The sequence below is a fragment of the Triplophysa dalaica genome, chromosome 13 (assembly GCF_015846415.1).
Source record: "Triplophysa dalaica isolate WHDGS20190420 chromosome 13, ASM1584641v1, whole genome shotgun sequence".
Classification (NCBI taxonomy): domain Eukaryota; kingdom Metazoa; phylum Chordata; class Actinopteri; order Cypriniformes; family Nemacheilidae; genus Triplophysa; species Triplophysa dalaica.
Window position 1 is genome coordinate 20,924,590 of NC_079554.1, and position 17,579 is coordinate 20,942,168.

The window sequence follows — 17,579 nt, forward strand, 5'->3', positions numbered from 1 at the left end:
TCTTTTATAAAGTAATGTACCCTTTATAAGCTTCAGTTAAAATCTGAAATGACTATCCATCTCAAATGATGTAAACTAGACAGCTTGGCCGGAGCATACGTTAACTCCTCCCCTTCAACTGTCAGTCTGCTGCCAGTTTCATTTAAAAAAACGTGTTTAGTGTAACAGATCTTTCTACACATCCAATCAATTCGCATTGAAAAACGCAAGCCACACCCATTGCAACTTCCGGTTCACGGGGACTTTAAATCTATCACTCCTTAAAATCATTTAAGAGGATCAATTTAAATAAATTTGAAGTTAGAGACTAAATTGAAAAACTACAAGAATGTCTGATCAAAGAAGAAAACAAGATACAATTTAAAGTCGAGCAGAGAATGTTTTAATCCAGTATATGAACAGATACACTGTGACTTCTGGAAACAATGAGACAATTTGCCTGTCCTTAAAATTTCTTCAATTAAATTGGCAAAAACGACAGAAACACTCAAGTTGAATGGAGTGCCACGCAGACCTTAAACTCATGCTTAATTACTTATAATAGTTCATTCAGTATTTTGAGTGCAATAAAATTCTTCGCACTGCCAAAATAAAATAATCTCATTACAGTCATTGGGGATTGCTCACATGCGCGCTGAAGTGTTTAGCAAACACTGCCATGATCCACACTATTATCATTAAGCTCATTCAGTCAATGAATCCAATTACTGTACTTGGAAATACAGTACATGCATTTCACTCAATTGCACATTACAGTGTAACACACCAGAACGAAAAACGGAATGGATCAGAGGTCACAGAGCGACGGGAACTCGGCTCAATCGGTGTCACTTCTGTGTTTAAAACAAGTAGTTTTCATGAGGGCGAGGTGACGGGCTGAGGTATCCACATTCATTATTAGCATAATAAATTGGTACATATATGCCCAAAGATGCCAAACAACCAAATCATGAATGAAATGTTCATGTTTAAAAAAGACAATTCTAACAAAACTTGACTCAGACATACAAAAATATCAAATGAACACAGAAGACTTGGACTGATCTGCAGTTTTTCTCAAAAAAAACCTTTTTAATTAAACATTCTGAACGCTATCACTGTTTTGTCAGTAAAATGGGAATATTATTGAGATGCAAAACTTGTTACCTTAAATTTGATCATTTACTTTTTTTTTTTATTCTTCAGGGTAAAAAGTCTGTTGTTTTCTGGCAAACAAAGTTTAAAATCTAAATCACGTTGTGCCATAAACTATTTTATACGTATTGCATTATAACAATGAGAATTATGAGGAAATAATGTCACGGTGCAATTAACTGCAATGGTCCTAAAAACAGACTTTTTTCCATGCAAACCCTAATTCTGCAATAAATTTGAGGTGAAACATGACCAAATATTCACGAGAGTGACGACTATGAAAGAAAAGTGGTAAAATGCATCTTTCACCTCTCAGTATTAGAAAGCTTTAAAACATTTAATATTCAAATTAATATATTTTTTGGAGTCATACAACCAGGATGTCTAGTGATAACAGTGGTGTTAAAGTCCGTGTTTCAGGCGGCAGTAAGTCAGCTCTAGAGTCAGTTGTCATTTGGGTTGATGCACATCTTCTCTTTCATTGTATTCTTTAATCTATAAAGCTATTGGCTCAGTGTTGCCCTCTGCTACTGCCTGCCATTAACAGCGAGGTCAACGGAGAGACAACCACGTCTGTGTCGGTCTGTGAGTTTCTCCCTACGTTTTCAGATCAAGCTCAATTGAAACCCAATCCAGCTCCTTTTGGCCTCTGAGACGCACGGATCGGCTCTGTGATGCCTCTGCCATCTGGACCTAAACCAGAGCCTGGGGTCCAGCCCATAGACTGCATCATACGGTTTCCTACATTTGACTCCGGGAGAGGAGGGACACCCTCACCCACCACACCTGAGTGTGAGAGGGAGGGAGAGAGAGAGAGAGAGAGAGAGAGAGAGAGAGAGAGAGAGAGAGAGAGAAAAGAGAGATAATCTGCATTAAGTGATTAGGCTGACTGATTCTTGTAATGCACATGATGAGTTGAAATAGAGTTCACACAGCAGATCTTCAGCTCAATCTTGCATCTTAAAATGGGATTTTAAATACATTCAAAGTGCACCAGGTTTGCTGACGAGATACATGTTCATTTAAATAAAAAAAGGCAATCAAATCTGAGTAAAAGTGTACATATATGTATGTATTTTCTTTCAATGTGTTTTCCCCACATTCTGATAGAGAACATAAAACATTATCTCCATTATTTATTATCTAAAATGTAATTATTTGCACTAATGTTTATTTTAATATACTTTGTAGATGTAAATTCGTGTGAATACATTTTCTGGGCACACTATAGTAGACGCTCATAAATTAATCTGATTCTCTTTCAGATAATCCAGATCTCACTGATGATGTTTCCCGTTCTAAATCTGAGCTCGGTGAACTCTGACCCGTGGATGACACAGGCATGTGCTTTGCGTGTAGGATCAGGGCTGGAAATGCACTGAGCTGCCAATCCTGTCACATGACTCAATGACTCGACTGTTACCACGGCTACAAGCCTTGCTGTCATCCTGATGTGGTCCGGAATACTTTGAACACGCGTGAATAAAAGAATGTGGTAAATGAAAGTGTGCATGTTACCTGCGGCTGAAGAGGCTCCTACAGGTGCGGCTTTCCTTCGCCTCTTTATATCTCCAGTACACAAAGACCCGAGGTGACCACTCGTCTGTCTACACATACACACACAAACAGAGTTCAATATGTTTACAGTTTGGACTCAAAGCAAGCCAACACTTCGACTTGAAAGATTTGTTAAAAGAACTGCATGACTTTTGGAAACTAATTCGCTTAACTCATGATCATTCTTGACGTCCAAGAGAACAACACAACTTGATTCCATTCTATCAAATATAAATTTATATTTGACAAAACAAACACACACACAATGCACAAATTAATTAATTCTGGTCAATAACGCACATATACCGTACCTGCTGGCCGTCTTTAAAGAGCAGCTTTTTCTGTGGCTTCTGTCACTACGAGAATCCCAAATTAACTGAACACATGTACAAAATCAAACATTTATGTTCAGTGTAAACAAATTCCACTCATGTTACACAAAGTAATATTCAAAAAAACAAATGTTCTGTCATTTGTGTACCTGATCTCTTCTTGTCCCAGAGCTGTACCACGAGCTGTAGAGAAAAACAAACTCTTAAATCAAGTCGCGCTATCAAATATCTCTGAGCCAATCAGCACTTACTCAGGAGGGTCCTGCGATAACCGTGGTAATCGATCAGGAACGATTCTCTGAGAAGACCCCTGTTTGGAAAGAAAACATAAATATAGCATACACACATTAAACAAAATTCTGAGGATAATATTTCAGACAAGCGTACAAACCTGCGACTGCTGAAGACAGGTCTGCCGTGCCAGCCGCGCCTGAAACCCTAAACATCATATTTCATTTCATTTTTCATTTCATTTTTAGTCATTTGGCAGACGCTTTTATCCAAAGCGACTTACAGTGCACTTATTACAGGGACAATCCCCCTGGAGCAACTTGGAGTAAAGTGTCTTGCTCAAGGACACATTGGTGGTGGCTGCAGGGATCGAACCAGCAACCTTTGATTTACCAGTCAGTGGTTTAACCCACTAGACCACCATCTCCACATCGTAGAAACCCATAGCATGCATTTATGACATTGTTAGTTGCATAAACCCGTTGATTACGTTCAAAACAAAGTAATACCTGCAATTGATTTTTTCAATTACTTTTGGTAATATTTTATATTGTAATGACGGTGATACGGGTGAATTGATCATACAAGAAACTCTTTTATTTGTTATACAATGACTTGTTTGTATATATAGTTCTTTAAAAAATACAAGAATAATTTAATGTATTATGTTCATCAGTGGTTTTTAACCCCCAGGGGGCCTCAAGAAGGTTGCAAGGGGTCCCCAAGAAATTTCACCGACAATGTTTTATCTGCTTTTTTTGCTATGGATAGTCTATAATTGTTTATATTTGAATCTTTCTATTGAGTTTTCTCACTATAGTTTCTTTTTTCGGGATCAAAGTGAAATTGATGCCAACCATTTAGGTTTAGAAAGAACCTGTTGTCATTTTAAAACCCTATTGACTTTTCATCTAACAAATTTCAAACGTTTATTTACACAGAAAAAAATATAGATCGATATATATTTCAGAAAAGTGGGTCCCTCACAAAAGGTTAATCACATGGCATCATAATGTTTAAAAACCCCTGTTGTAGGTCACTGCTGTATATGTGACGTTGTACAGCACTGCTCTCTGATGGACAAACTCATGAACTACACACAGCACGCTTGCACTATTTATGACATTTATGACTTATTCAGAAAGGCTTGAATGTGTGTGTGCACTCACCTCTCTGAGACCCCTGTGACATTATCGGAAACGCTCCGGTCAGTATGCTGTTGAACACGGGGTCATTGAGGTCGAGCTCATTCGAATCTCTCTCCCACCACGGGACCACCCCCGCAATTCCACAGGCCCCGCCCGGCTCTCCTTCATAGAACCAATCACTCTGCTCGTCATCGGCTGAAAAACCACACCCAACAACATCAAATGTTCCAGCAGGATTTTCAGAGCTTGGCTTTCTTACATGAAATGTAATCAATACAAACCTTGTCTTCCTTCGTCATTAGTGTACAGACCCCCATCACTGCTGTTACTGACACTGCTTGTCTCGCTGTAACAACACATTACAGGCTGTTTATATCATGACAAAACGTTTAGGTCAGATTTAACCCTAAAATAAAAAAATGGAAGGCAGTACCTGTTGGACAGAGAAACAGGAAGAGGAGGGGCTACACAATAAAGAAGAACACTAACCACCTGTCACTCATGTCCTCATCTGAGCCCTTCTGTTCGTCAAAGTCCATCTTGTCTTTAGCCGCGTGACCCACCTCCTCGCTCTCCACCACCACCCCTTCATCCGCGGCGTCGTGCGCGAGTCTCTGCGCCGTGAACTTTCTTTTCTTCACCCTGTTTTTGCTCGCCTCACTTCCTTTCCCATCCAGAAACCCCACCTCTCTACTACCACCTGCCGTGGACGCTTTGGGGGGTGCCAACATGGTGGCGACGTCTAAAGGTGGGTCTACAGCCATGCGCTTGACCTTCCGACGCCTCCTTAAACTTCGTGTTAACACATCAGCTCCGCTTAAATCATCCATCCACAGCGGTCTCTTCCCCCTGCCTGGGTCAGCGGTGATGGGCGTACGTCGTTTTGCGGCAAGTTGCTCATCGGAGTCACTGTTGTTGTCTCGGGGGTGAGTGCCCCCGGCTGCCGTGGAGGAACGATAGTCTTTCTGCTCCTCCAGGCTGGATTCGGACCCTTCGCTCAGGTGACAGGTGTCCCAAGACGGATGAGGATTATCGGACCGACGTTTCCGGCCACGCCGCTTGCGCGCCTGCCGCTTCAGCAGGCAACCGACGGCTAGGGCGTGATCTCCACCGTCACCAAACCCTCCACGGGCCTGTTCAGAACTTTCCTCTAGAGCCGACACCAAGTCATGGACAAGCTCGTCCATCGTCCGCCGAAAGTGCCTGATCAGAAAGAACGATGTTTGAACAGAAAAGGGAAAACAGATAACAAATGAGAAGTCGGACAATTACACAATTAATGGAGATCTCACTTAATCTCAGAAACATTGTTATGTGAAAAATTACAATTCGTGGTTTCAGATTTTACTTTTAAATTATTTAGTTTATTATTAGTACAATTTTGAATCATAACATTAAATCACTTTTATGACCTCTCTAAGGTGACACTGACTAATGACTATTATAAAACATAATAATATCTAAAAGAAAAGTTTCAGAATTTTTAAGAATGAATTCATCTTTAGAAAGTAAAACTTTGGTCACTACACTATTGATAACTTTAATTTTGATTATGTGGAAAAATGAACTTTTAATTCATTTCCATGAACCGGGTTTGAACACGATTTTTTAATTTTCCTGATATTTGCAGGTTTTGCTCTTTAAAGTAATCCATAGCCAACACCAGCCTTACAACCTGATACAATCCCTGTACAATCACAATATGCATTTCTTATAAATCATTTGTTAAAGTAATAGTTATCACATATTCTGTCATCGTTTGCTCATCCTCGTGTCATTTCATACCTGTATAAATTACTTTGTTCTGATGAACACAGGGAGAGATATTTGGAAGAATGTTAGCAATTTTCAATTCAGTGACATCATTGACTGCAATATTAGAAAAAAATAATGGTTGTCAAAGGTGTCCCTGAACTGGTTGTGTTTCTATCTCATTTTACGTTCAACAGAACAACAAAATATGCCTATTATGATAAAGTGAGACACAAAACTAAAAATTGCTAACATTCTTACAAACATCCTTCAATGTGTATAACGGGACAAATAAATGTGTATGGGTTTGAAACAACCTAAGGATGAGTAAACGATGAGAGAATTTACATTTTTGGGTGAACTATCCCCCAGAAGGTTACGTCAATATCATTGGTTGATCATCTGATAAATGACAGGGTAACGGAATAGGGTTATAATGCAGTACCACGGTATTTGCTAACGTGATCGGGCACCGTTCAATGGTGGTGAATCTGAGCTGATTCGGTTACGCTCGGTTTATTAAAGTTGTGGCATCGTGGCACGCATATGGTAATACCCTTGTATTTTGATTAACATATCTGGAAACGAATGATTATCATATGATGAGGATGCTGATGAAAGCAATAACACAATGAAAACTATTCGGTGACTGTATTGTCAGTGATCATATGAAAAAACATCATGCACGTCTTAACGACTTTGAACAAACCGACTACACAACACGTGACATCGCGCAGTGAAACACATACCAGCCGGTTCCTGCTTTACCGAAGCTCTTGGTCTCCGCGGCGCGGAACATGAACTCGCAGAACACGACAGAAACTCAAGCGAAAAGATCGAGGCCGCAATGAAACACCATTGCGCCTCAACAACAACACCGAGGCGGAAACTAACCACTGCTCTGAAGACGCGCTTCCGGTTAAGTACAAAATAAAAGTCCATGAAGTCTTTCCGATTAACGTTACTTCTAATTAACTGTGGCGTATGTGTAAGAAATAAAATAAACACGTCGTGATTAATGACGAGGTAACAACAGCAAGATGCTGGTCCTGTCCAACTATAATAAAATGAAAATATTGTAATGTGCACATTGGTCCTCCCGTGGGCGCAATTTCGAAGCAAATGGAATTAAGTTTACGTCTCTTTTCTATATTTGATGTGCTATTCTGTTTATTTACTCACAGACGTTCTCCAGTTTTTAAATTCCATTCTATACGCACTTCTGTGTTCTGCACATGAACGACAGAACTAATAATCTAACATTGTTTCTTGCTCTTTGACTCGCTTTGTAACTGCTACGTTGCATAAACATTTAACACATTTAACCCAATTAAACTAATTCAGACTAGATCTAAGGAGACGGCAGCACCATTGTAACCCTTACTGTTGCTATGGAAACAGAGGATGGGGAGGCTGATCTGTCACATCTGGTGGCGTGTCAGAACTGAGCAGCAGATGTCGTTTTTTATTGTGCCAACACTAAGATTCAATTATTTGTTTGCCGGCTTAAAAAGAGCCCAAAAGCACATGTGGAACTTACAACAAAGTTCATAAAAGTGTTTTTCTGCTGCCGCTAGTGATATTCCCGACTGATGTCCAGTATAAAATTGTCCTGAAGTATCTTGAGGACTAGACACAAATAAAGCAGATGCTTTAAAAACCAGCTGAAAAAAACAAAATGCATGCCAGAGCCAACCACAGCCAGACTCGATTTCTTACCCAAGAGTTTGTGATGCTAGAGGAACAACAGCACATGAGCACAAAACCTCAGAATCTCTTGTTTCCTATATCTGCTTTTCCTCTCAATATTGAGATGAATACGTGTTGATAACCAGCACATTAGGTTCATTACAGTAACGTTGTCAATTTTGAGTATTTCCTGGTTTAATACAGTAAGCCACATAAAGTGATCACAGAAGCAAAAGAGTTTTACATTAAAATCTACAAACAAACCTTTAGTCATTGTGCTCTTATTAAGCTTCCTGTGTTGTTTCCTGTGTCAGTTGTCAAGCTAAGATCTTATCGTGTTTAAATTGTATAATTGCACTTTTGTCCCTTACTGTATTTTGCAAAACGACTGGAAATGTTTGGTCTAGCCTTGTATCTTGCATCTTATATAAATACATTCAAACACTTTTTAAAGTACACCAATTGTTTTTTGAATGTATGAATTTGTATCTGTCACCTGTCAATGAACCCATTTCATTCCCAATTAATCATTTTCTGTTATTGTCAGAATCCCAATACATATATCGACGTTATTTGTAATATCTGCATGTATGTTTTCATTTATAACCCTGGAAGATAACAAGAAAACAAAATGAATGAACAGTGTTAAAAGAAAGTATCAACATTACAGCAAACGCAAACAAAATCAATGTCAGCACATGTAGAAACCGACATCCCTTTATTTTAACCAATATTTATAGTCATCTAGACACCAAAAATCGAACGTAAGTAAAAGAGGAGCGCTGATTGGACAGCTGGATCACCTCACAGCGACCAGCCCGAATGATGAGAGCGGCGCTCTGATTGGACGGCTGGATCACCTCACAGCTTTCACTCAGAGCGAAACCTGCACCAACACGGACTAAAATAAACTATCAGCGACCGCCAAACTTCTTCGGTTCTCTTCAACAGACTATTATTTGGAAATTCTCCCAGACTATATTCCAAATGATAACATTGAAAACGACGCTTCGTGTCGACGCTGGAGCGGGATTTGCATACATTCGCTTGATTGGCTCGAAGTCGCATGACATAATAGTCCTTGATAACGTTTTTTGCTGCGTGACGTCACTCCCACTCAGAGAGAACATGACCGCATGAATTTGAGTTTGTGTGTTACTGATGCGGCATTTGTGTTTGCTTTTGTGTGTGTGTCCTTCACGGATATGAAGAACTGAAGGGATTCTTCCCGGAGGTGAGCGAGCTTTTACACATCAACTAAATAAACGTGCGCGTGTAAGTGTTTGAGTTCTGAGTTGGAAAAGACGTCATGTTAACATTCTATAGTGACGCGTCTTTCAATTTGTTCCTGAATAGTTAGAAGACATGATGTCACCATGGCAGCCTGATGATGATTTTGTCTAGACTCAAGGCTGATGTGTAGTAATAATATTCACGGTGAATGAAGCTCATGCAACCTTTATAATTTCAGAAATGAGTCTATTTTTGGACCGAGGAAGCTTTTTACACCAGACCTTCAGATGTCTTTCTCTTTCTTTGCTTCTCTTTGCAGCTTAGGACCATTTAAAAGCCTGCAGAATGATCTAAATACAGATTTTTAACATCTGCCTTGAGTCTTTGCAGAGGGAAACCATTGACTTTAATATCCTCCTATAGATGTTTTTGGGATCGTCTGTTCTCTTAACTCAGTTAGGATCTCCAGGGCTGTGATTATTCAGTTATGGAGGAATATGACACCAGCAGCAGTTGTCTGACGCTGTTATACTAACATCTACTGCTGCATGCAGACTGTTTAGACTGACCTCTGAGCTCAGCTGGGAACTAAATATTTCAGGATGTCCAGACAGTCGGAATGTCTGTTTGATTCGAGTACAGAAATATCCAGTGACAGTGTCCCTGCGTTTACAGTAACATTCTAACAAGAGCTTTTGACTGGATATAATAACCCATTCCTGCTTGTGATTGGGTGAGAGTGGATAAACAGGCAGGGAGGAAAAGCTGCTGGGTGACATTTCCGCAAAATCAATCGAGTCAAGTTTATGTTTGATCGGCAGCTTGATGGGATAAACAGTAATTTACAAAAAAGCGAAACTTTAAAACTTGAAAAACTGAATATGCTGTTTTTCGCAATCGAAAACAGAACAAGAGGTCATACAACTGGATCTTCAAAGATTGTTCAGTATTGGCCAATATCCTGTTGAAACAGGAAGCTGGTGGGCGATGCTCATCGTTTTTATAGTTTACCCAAAGACTTTATTGAGACTTGGGTTAATCTTAATTGATCATTTAATTACATTCACGTCGTACAAAACCTGATTATGACTATTTCGAAAAATGTCACTGTGGTTTTGTGTTCATACAATGAAAGTCAATGGGAGACACTTTTATTCGTTTGCCATAGTTCCTCAAAAGCTCTTCTTTCGTGTATTGCAGTAGAATGAAAGTAAAACTAAAATAAAATAAATAAGACTTCTCTTCTTCATATTCCATGTAGGCTCAGACCATGAACTACGTGGGGCAGTTGGCCGGGCAGGTGTTTGTGCAGGTGAAGGAACTCTACAAAGGTCTGAATCCCGCCACGCTGTCCGGCTGCATCGATGTCATTGTTGTACAGCAGCCCGATGGATCTCTGGTCTGCTCACCCTTCCACGTGCGCTTTGGAAAGATGGGCGTCCTCCGATCACGACAGAAAGTGGTGAGCAGTTAACCTCATGACGCTTTACTGCGCTTCTGAAGTGAACCGGTCTAACCCCTCTCTCTTTCTTAGGTGGATATAGAGATCAATGGAGAACCTGTAAATTTGCACATGAAGTTGGGAGATAATGGAGAAGCTTTCTTTGTCAAGGAGATGGAAGATGATCAGGTGGTTCCCTTTTATCTGGCTACATCTCCCATCCCGTCTGACGGAGTGGCTCTGATGGGCTGCTGTGCTGAGAATGGTGTGATGAAGAAGAGGAGGAAGAGGAGAAGGAAGTTTAAAGTGGAAGGCGTGAGGAAAGAGAACAGCCTGGAGTTTTCCGAAGAGGAGCAGTTTAACATTGACATTAATGATAGCGAGCAGTCGGATGAGAACAGGTGAGACCACCGGACCAGGGACTGTATGTGTGAAACAGAAGTAAAGAGCAGAGGGGGAAGTCTTAGTCATCAGACAAAAAAACAGATGTGATTCTGCTGGACTTTGGTTTGTCTGTCGTTTGTTTAAACTTAAGTTTAAACGCTGAAAACACACAAAAGAAAAACAAAGAATATGCTGGGTCAGATGTGGAATGGAGTCACGGGTAGAAAACACAGATCTAATTAGATGTACTTCTCTAGAAAGAAAAGAAAGTGTTGAGGAAATGGATCAAATTTGACTCTGGGATTATTAAAATTTTGATTTTGTTTTGTTCTTTCTGTTCAGTCCTAATGTGTCTCGTCCCTGCACTCCCAAAAGGGACTCTGAACTGCTCTGTAAAGGACAAACGGAGGATTCGGCCATGTTGTGGTCCTGGGGGGAACTTCCTCAAGCTGCCAAAGTTAATATGATATTTATCTCACACATTTTACTCAATTAAAAAAATTGGTGGGTTTTATGCCAAATGAAATCTTGTATTTACAGCCATCATTCTTGTCCGCAAAACCAAACCTCCTGTCTGCGCATCCGCTGTCGATCCTCATCTCGGACAGCACACATTTCAGAGTCATCCCCAGCATTGATGACATCAGAACTCACCCAGACGGGCAATTGACCGGAGCGAAAGAGTTTGAAAAGCCGGAGGTGACATCAGCAGCATGTGTGATGTCAGAAAGCGAAGAGAATGGATTAAACACTGGACACCGCAAACAAAATAAGACAGATTCTCCATGTAAAAGAAAAGGTCATTTATGTAATGCGTTTGTAATAATACAGCTTGCGTTTTTTCCTTAATCGGTCGCTTTAAAGTGTTCCGTGTGTAGATAAAAGAAGTCGCCACCTGGGATCTGACGGCGTGTATTTGGATGATATAACACAGTTGGAACCTGAAGCCGCTGCACTTTACTTTCCTAAAAGGTGTGTCATCCTTATTTCACCTCTTTCACTGTCTTTTAAATGTGACCCCTGGACCACAAAACCAGACATTTTTAGTTATAGGCATAAAAAGATGGGTCAAAATGACAGATTTTTCTTTTATGCCAAAAATCATTAGGATAAAGATTTTGTTCCATGAAGATATTTTGTAAATGTCATACTGTAAATATATCAAAACGTTATTATTGTGAGTAATGTGCTATGAAAAGAACTTAATTTGGACAACTTTAAAGGCGATTTTTCAAAAACAATTTGCACCCTCACACTCCAGATTTTCATATTGTTTTTTTAACCTAACAAACCATACATCAATGGAAAGCATATTTTTACAGCTGATGTAAAAATCTCGATTTAAAAAAATTGACCCTTAAGGCTGATTTTGTTGTCCAGGGTCACAAATAATAATAATAATGTGCTCTTCCGTCTCACACCCTAGCACGCTAGATTTTTACATTGTAATAAATTGTTCCTTTCTTTCTCATTTGAAATCCCAGATGTTTGTTTGTGTGTTTCTTTATCGAGAGCAGTGGATCAGAGCGCTCGTGCGGTGAGAGCAGTTCTGACCGTGTGACCGTGTCTCAGTCCGGGTGCAGCTCAGGAGCAGACAGCGGCGTGGATAGTTACGACCTGCCCTCTATCGGCATCTCTCTGTGTGGAGGACTCACAGAAAACAGAGAGATTACTAAAGGTACACAACATCACACACAGTTATTTAAATGATGTGCAGTTTATATTTAATAGACACTTCCAGATATTCAGGCTTCCATTTAAGTGTCATTTGGTTTCATAATGTCATGTGAATGCACTATAGTAGACAGTAGCCAGTGTAAATTCTTTTCTTCTAAGGTCATTTTTAAAAATACATCAACAATTTGTTTTTGTACTTGCCTATAGTGTGGTCACCCAAACAAATATATGCTCATGCATCATTATTATATATATAAACATTATTGATTGGAATATCTCTCTGTCATTTATTCAGAGCACTTCCAGCAGCAGTCTGTCTCTTATCACCAGTTTGCTGAGAATCCCTCCATCATTGACAACCCAAATCTGGTGGTCAGGATCGATTCTAAGTGAGTTTTGTCATTTAGTGATCAATTCTCATTGCTCTCTGACCAAAATAATGACTGCTGTTCTTGCTTTTGTGAGCAGGTATTATAACTGGAGCACTGCTGCTCCTATTGTACTGGCAATGCAAGCCTTCCAGAAACCACTGCCCAAGGTACACACACACACATTCACAAAATATGATACAGACTGACGTACACACCCAGCCCAAACACACACCAGTGTAATCAAATGAAGTTGCAATTTTGGAAATTTTGTTTTGCTCACCCTCATGTTGTTCCAAATCCCTTTTATTTCTTCATTCTGTGAAACAAAAATGCAGATGTTTGGCAGAATGTCCGACCTGCATCAAATGTGGATGACTTACATTGCCACGCTCCAAAAAGGCCATAAAACCAACACCATAAAAGTATATACACCATATTTCACATCTTTTTTCCTTTTTTCCCATCACCCAATTATAAATAGCTTGGCACACAAACATGTGCAAACAAACCCACACACTTATATTTAGGTATCTGAAATATTTTGCTACTCGGGCAGTATAGATACTGTAGATAGGAAAGCATCGAGGGCTTTTTCAATATTACTATTTTTACTTTATATTAAGCAATATTTTGCTTTTTCCTGGCTCAGTGGTTAGAGCATGGCGCTAGAAACGTCAAGGTCACGGGTTCGATTTCAGGGATTGCACATACTCAGAGACAAAATGGATAGAATAATGCAATGTAAGGAACTTTGGATAAAAGCGTCTGCCAATTGCATAAATGTAAATGTACTGAAAGGCAAACAACTTTGCCATCTGCTGGAGTAATGTGTGAGCTGACAAATGATAAGAAATAACAGTCTAATGTATTACAGAAGAAAATCCTACCTGATGTCTCTCTATCACACACATACACAGGCATGCTATGACCAGTTTCTTTCATCTGATCTCTTATTCTGTGTATCACCTCACCCCGATTGTGTGTGTGTTATATTTTGCAGGGTTCAGTTGTGTGTTTTCTGTCCTGGAGTTTGTCTTCTGTCATCTGCAGCATGTGTTTGTTGGTGACTTTAGTTTGTGTTTCATTAAGACAATCTTTCAGTTGCTTACCGTTGCGTTTATGTGAATGTTCATCATAGGCCACCGTAGAAAGAGTTGTGAAGGAGAAGATGCCAAGAAACAGAGGAAGATGGTGGTTTTCATGGAGAGGAAGAACAAACAACACAAAACCAGTATGCAAAAACTATTTAAATAACTAAGTACCCAAACTTAATAACTTGTATTCTGCACTACGATATGTACAAAAGTAAATATACAGTCTGAACTACAAGTACATTTTATTGAATAAAACAAAGAGACAAATAAAACATTAAAAATGTAATAATTTTTGACACTGTTTGTGTTTTTCAGGATTTAATTTCAGAATGTGCACCAAGAGACGACGATAACAGGTTAAAATCCGATTCAAACGTAAATATGAGATAAATATTAGTGTTAAAAAACTTGCCAGCGCTTTATTATCATGTGACTAAACTCTTACAGTCGGACAGAAGAGTTTTCCTCCAGTGATGACGATCACTTATCTGCCAATCAAACTCCCAAACACGCCCACACAGTCCCCGCCCTCACCACAGGGGGCGTATCCTATAAGAAGACCCTCCGCCTCTCCTCGGAAGAGCTTGTAAGAACATACACAACTGATATCATGAGTAAAGTGCATGCAAAGTAAACCAATTTAGTCGCTTGGCATCACTGCTACACTGATTTGATCAAAATTGTGTGTGTATGTGTATATTTGTAGGCGTACCTGCAGTTGAAAGAAGGTCCAAATAATGTGATATTTAGCGTGACAACTCAGTATCAGGGAACATGCCGCTGTGAGGGAACCATTTACCTGTGGAAATGGAATGATAAAATCATCATATCGGATATAGACGGTACAATCACCAGGTACTATCTTAACATAAACCATTTTCACGTAAACACAAACGAACACATGCAGGATTTCTCACTCTCAGATTGTTATGTGTGGTATTTTAAATAAAGCAGATCTTAAAACGCTGATGTTCTTCTCTTCACCCGTTGCGCAGGTCAGATAAGCTGGGACACATTCTGCCCACGCTGGGTAAAGACTGGACCCATCAGGGTATCGCACGTCTCTATCATAACGTCAGCCAGTACGAGCTCACGATCGCAGTCACATAATCATTGCAGTGCGATTCACTGATTGATTAGAAGGATAAAGAAATTCTGGTGTGATGCTGTGTGTATGTGTTTTGTAGGAATGGTTATAAGTTTATGTACTGCTCTGCGAGGGCGATTGGAATGGCTGAAATGACCCGGGGTTACCTGCACTGGGTCAATGAGAGAGGAACCATGTTACCACAAGGGCCGGTTTTACTGAGTCCCAGCAGCCTGTTCTCAGCACTACACAGGTGATTTTGACACCAAGGTTTTTTGAGTTTACTCAAATTAAAACTTTGAAAACTTTCCTGTTCATTGAAATCAAATCAAAAATTGACCTAAAATTAAATGTTGCCTCAAAAATAAACTGAAGTAAGTTTAAAGCAGTTAAATTATAATAATAAACTAAAATTAAAATTAAACTAAAACTAAAATTTTATTTATCTTATATAGCAACATTAAAAATCAACCAGTCAATCATAAAATGACAAAAGCATATACCAAAATTACCAAAACTTTATCTAAATTAACACAAAAATCTAAAAATAACATCTAATTTTAAATACAACTAAAACTAAAATCAAAACAAGCATGTAGCTTAATGACAACATATTGGAAGGAAACATCATATTTCCAAAACCTGTACTTTTCAGGAAATTCAATAAAAACACTTTACTTTTTAATCGATTAAACACTTTGCTGTCAAAGTTGACAAGGTCTTTTTTATTGGTTACATATTTGCTTAACCCAAAAACACCAAGGGTGGAAAATAATAAAGATTTATGAAATAAATCACGAAATAATATACAATTTATTTTTGTAGTGATATTGTCAAAAATGTTGTGCAAAAACACTCTCACTGTCTGTTTTAGGGAGGTAATTGAGAAGAGGCCAGAGAAGTTCAAGGTTGCGTGTTTGACAGACATTAAGAATCTCTTCTACCCAAACACTGAGCCTTTTTACGCTGCATTTGGAAACAGAGATACAGTGAGTAAACACACAAAAAAAATTGTGTATGTGAATATGTGGAAATGAGAAGTGAAATGAGATTCCTCAGTAGGCAAAAAAACTCCAACTTGTGTTTAGTGGTGATTTCTGTGTCTTCAGGATGTGTTTTCCTATAAGGAGGTTGGCGTTCCTTTAAACAGAATCTTTACCGTCAATCCTAAAGGAGAACTGATCCAGGAACACGCCAAGACCAACATCTCATCGTGAGTACACCCTTCTGACCGCTTGTTAATGTTTTGTTTGTTCTTTGAACAAGGGTCAGATAAGCATTACCTGTGCAGGTACGCACGTCTGGGTGAAGTCGTGGATCACGTCTTTCCACTCCTGAAGCGCACCAGTTCCTGCGATTTCCCCTGCAGTGACACTTTTAGCCACTTCACCTACTGGAGAGAACAGCTCCCTCTGGTGGACGGGCAGATAGCGAGCACAGACAACACCATTCATTGATCATCACACACAATAATAAGGCACGGAGACACGACATGTGTACACAGAAAAACAAATACAACATGCTGAGTGTACAGAGAAATATTATTATACAACAAACCTCAAATATGCGCACTGTATGTCAGTCACTTTCATTCAAAGGTATCTTCACATTGTGATCTGTAGAATATTGTACAGTATATCGTTTTAAAGGTGAGCTCAGATATATTATTTTATTTAGTTTTTGTTTTGATATACCTACAGCATGTGTCACCCCAGTATAAACTGTAAAGTGAGTTTAAATAAGTATTTATATGTTACAACATATATGTGTTTATTATTATTAAATTGAACACAGCAATGTTACATTTGTTACAATCAAAATAAGTGACGTTACATTGGGGAATCTCGTAAGAAATATAAAGTTTGCACAAAGAGATCCTAAAATATGCTTTATTTTGTGCAAGATATGATTCACACATATTTACAGACAGTCCTGTCTAATAGTTTGACATCTTTTGCTGTCATATGGAGCACCCCTTCATCTGTTTATACTTACTTGTTTAAGCAAAGATAATCTTGTATTTATACCTTGTTGTTAGGTTACTGAGAAAAGAAGAAGATTTAGCCCCGATATCTTTAATTTGATGCAATATTATAATTGTTCGTGCAGTTTTTTTGTGTGTGTGTTGCAAAATTTTTTATATGCTTTATCTATTTTAATGGGAGGAGTGTGTCGTTAAAGTGTTTGGGAAGAGGATATTCTTTCAGTGAAAGAGCAGATTAAATCAGTCCATCGTGAGCTCGGATGAGTAGATGCGACTCTCAGATGATTTTATTTTGAAGGGAAATGTGTCTTCAGCTGTCCAATAAAGTTCACACATGTCAAGAAAATGAACCATGTCAGTTTGACCCAAAGCAGTTTATCTCATTGATAGGAGATAAACTTAATGGTGTTAACACGTGCTGAATTTTATCAATAAGTGATTAATTATTATAAGATTATAATTCAT

The 17,579-nt window shown here is 39.0% G+C and overlaps 2 protein-coding genes across 8 annotated transcripts; one reads left to right on the forward strand and one right to left on the reverse strand.

Annotated features, from left to right (window-relative positions):
• Positions 1 to 365: 365 nt before the first annotated feature.
• Positions 366 to 7,053, reverse strand: gpatch2 (G patch domain containing 2). 4 transcript variants are annotated; one of them, XM_056764124.1, is made up of 11 exons: positions 6,904 to 7,053; positions 4,895 to 5,605; positions 4,684 to 4,748; positions 4,424 to 4,597; positions 3,415 to 3,461; positions 3,275 to 3,333; positions 3,173 to 3,206; positions 3,003 to 3,067; positions 2,865 to 2,912; positions 2,653 to 2,741; positions 366 to 1,920 (listed from the first exon to the last, which is right to left on the reverse strand). In XM_056764124.1, exons 1-11 carry the CDS (start codon positions 6,951 to 6,953, stop codon positions 1,751 to 1,753), a joined length of 1,512 nt encoding a protein of 503 aa, XP_056620102.1. In that variant the 5' UTR covers positions 6,954 to 7,053; the 3' UTR covers positions 366 to 1,750. The 4 variants fall into 4 exon arrangements, with proteins under 4 accessions (XP_056620102.1, XP_056620101.1, XP_056620104.1 ...); XM_056764123.1 differs by having other exon boundaries at positions 4,892 to 5,605; XM_056764126.1 differs by lacking the exon at positions 2,865 to 2,912.
• Positions 7,054 to 8,688: 1,635 nt separating this feature from the next.
• On the forward strand, positions 8,689 to 17,454 carry lpin1b (lipin 1b). 4 transcript variants are annotated; one of them, XM_056764118.1, is made up of 19 exons: positions 8,689 to 9,077; positions 10,338 to 10,538; positions 10,611 to 10,918; positions 11,244 to 11,358; positions 11,442 to 11,700; positions 11,780 to 11,873; positions 12,386 to 12,579; positions 12,874 to 12,967; positions 13,047 to 13,116; positions 13,285 to 13,371; positions 14,088 to 14,180; positions 14,359 to 14,399; positions 14,491 to 14,629; positions 14,750 to 14,898; positions 15,039 to 15,125; positions 15,231 to 15,383; positions 16,005 to 16,119; positions 16,240 to 16,343; positions 16,422 to 17,454. In XM_056764118.1, exons 2-19 carry the CDS (start codon positions 10,347 to 10,349, stop codon positions 16,585 to 16,587), a joined length of 2,460 nt encoding a protein of 819 aa, XP_056620096.1. In that variant the 5' UTR covers positions 8,689 to 9,077; positions 10,338 to 10,346; the 3' UTR covers positions 16,588 to 17,454. The 4 variants fall into 4 exon arrangements, with proteins under 4 accessions (XP_056620096.1, XP_056620098.1, XP_056620099.1 ...); XM_056764120.1 differs by having other exon boundaries at positions 12,419 to 12,579; XM_056764121.1 differs by lacking the exon at positions 13,285 to 13,371.
• The last annotated feature ends 125 nt before the right edge of the window (positions 17,455 to 17,579 follow it).

What these genes read in the sequence shown, in the direction of transcription:
- lpin1b (XM_056764118.1), top strand. Translation starts at nt 10,347, where the DNA reads ATGAACTACGTGGGGCAGTTGGCCGGGCAGGTGTTTGTGCAGGTGAAG. An exon ending in GAGCAGTCGGATGAGAACAG is followed by an intron (nt 10,919 to 11,243) that starts GTGAGACCACCG and finishes CTTTCTGTTCAG; the next exon opens with TCCTAATGTGTCTCGTCCCT. An exon ending in AACTTCCTCAAGCTGCCAAA is followed by an intron (nt 11,359 to 11,441) that starts GTTAATATGATA and finishes TTGTATTTACAG; the next exon opens with CCATCATTCTTGTCCGCAAA.
- gpatch2 (XM_056764123.1), bottom strand. Translation starts at nt 6,953, where the DNA reads ATGTTCCGCGCCGCGGAGACCAAGAGCTTCGGTAAAGCAGGAACCGGC. An exon ending in GAGGACATGAGTGACAGGTG is followed by an intron (nt 4,749 to 4,891) that starts GTTAGTGTTCTT and finishes GTGTTGTTACAG; the next exon opens with CGAGACAAGCAGTGTCAGTA. An exon ending in TTATCGCAGGACCCTCCTGA is followed by an intron (nt 3,207 to 3,274) that starts GTAAGTGCTGAT and finishes TTTTCTCTACAG; the next exon opens with CTCGTGGTACAGCTCTGGGA.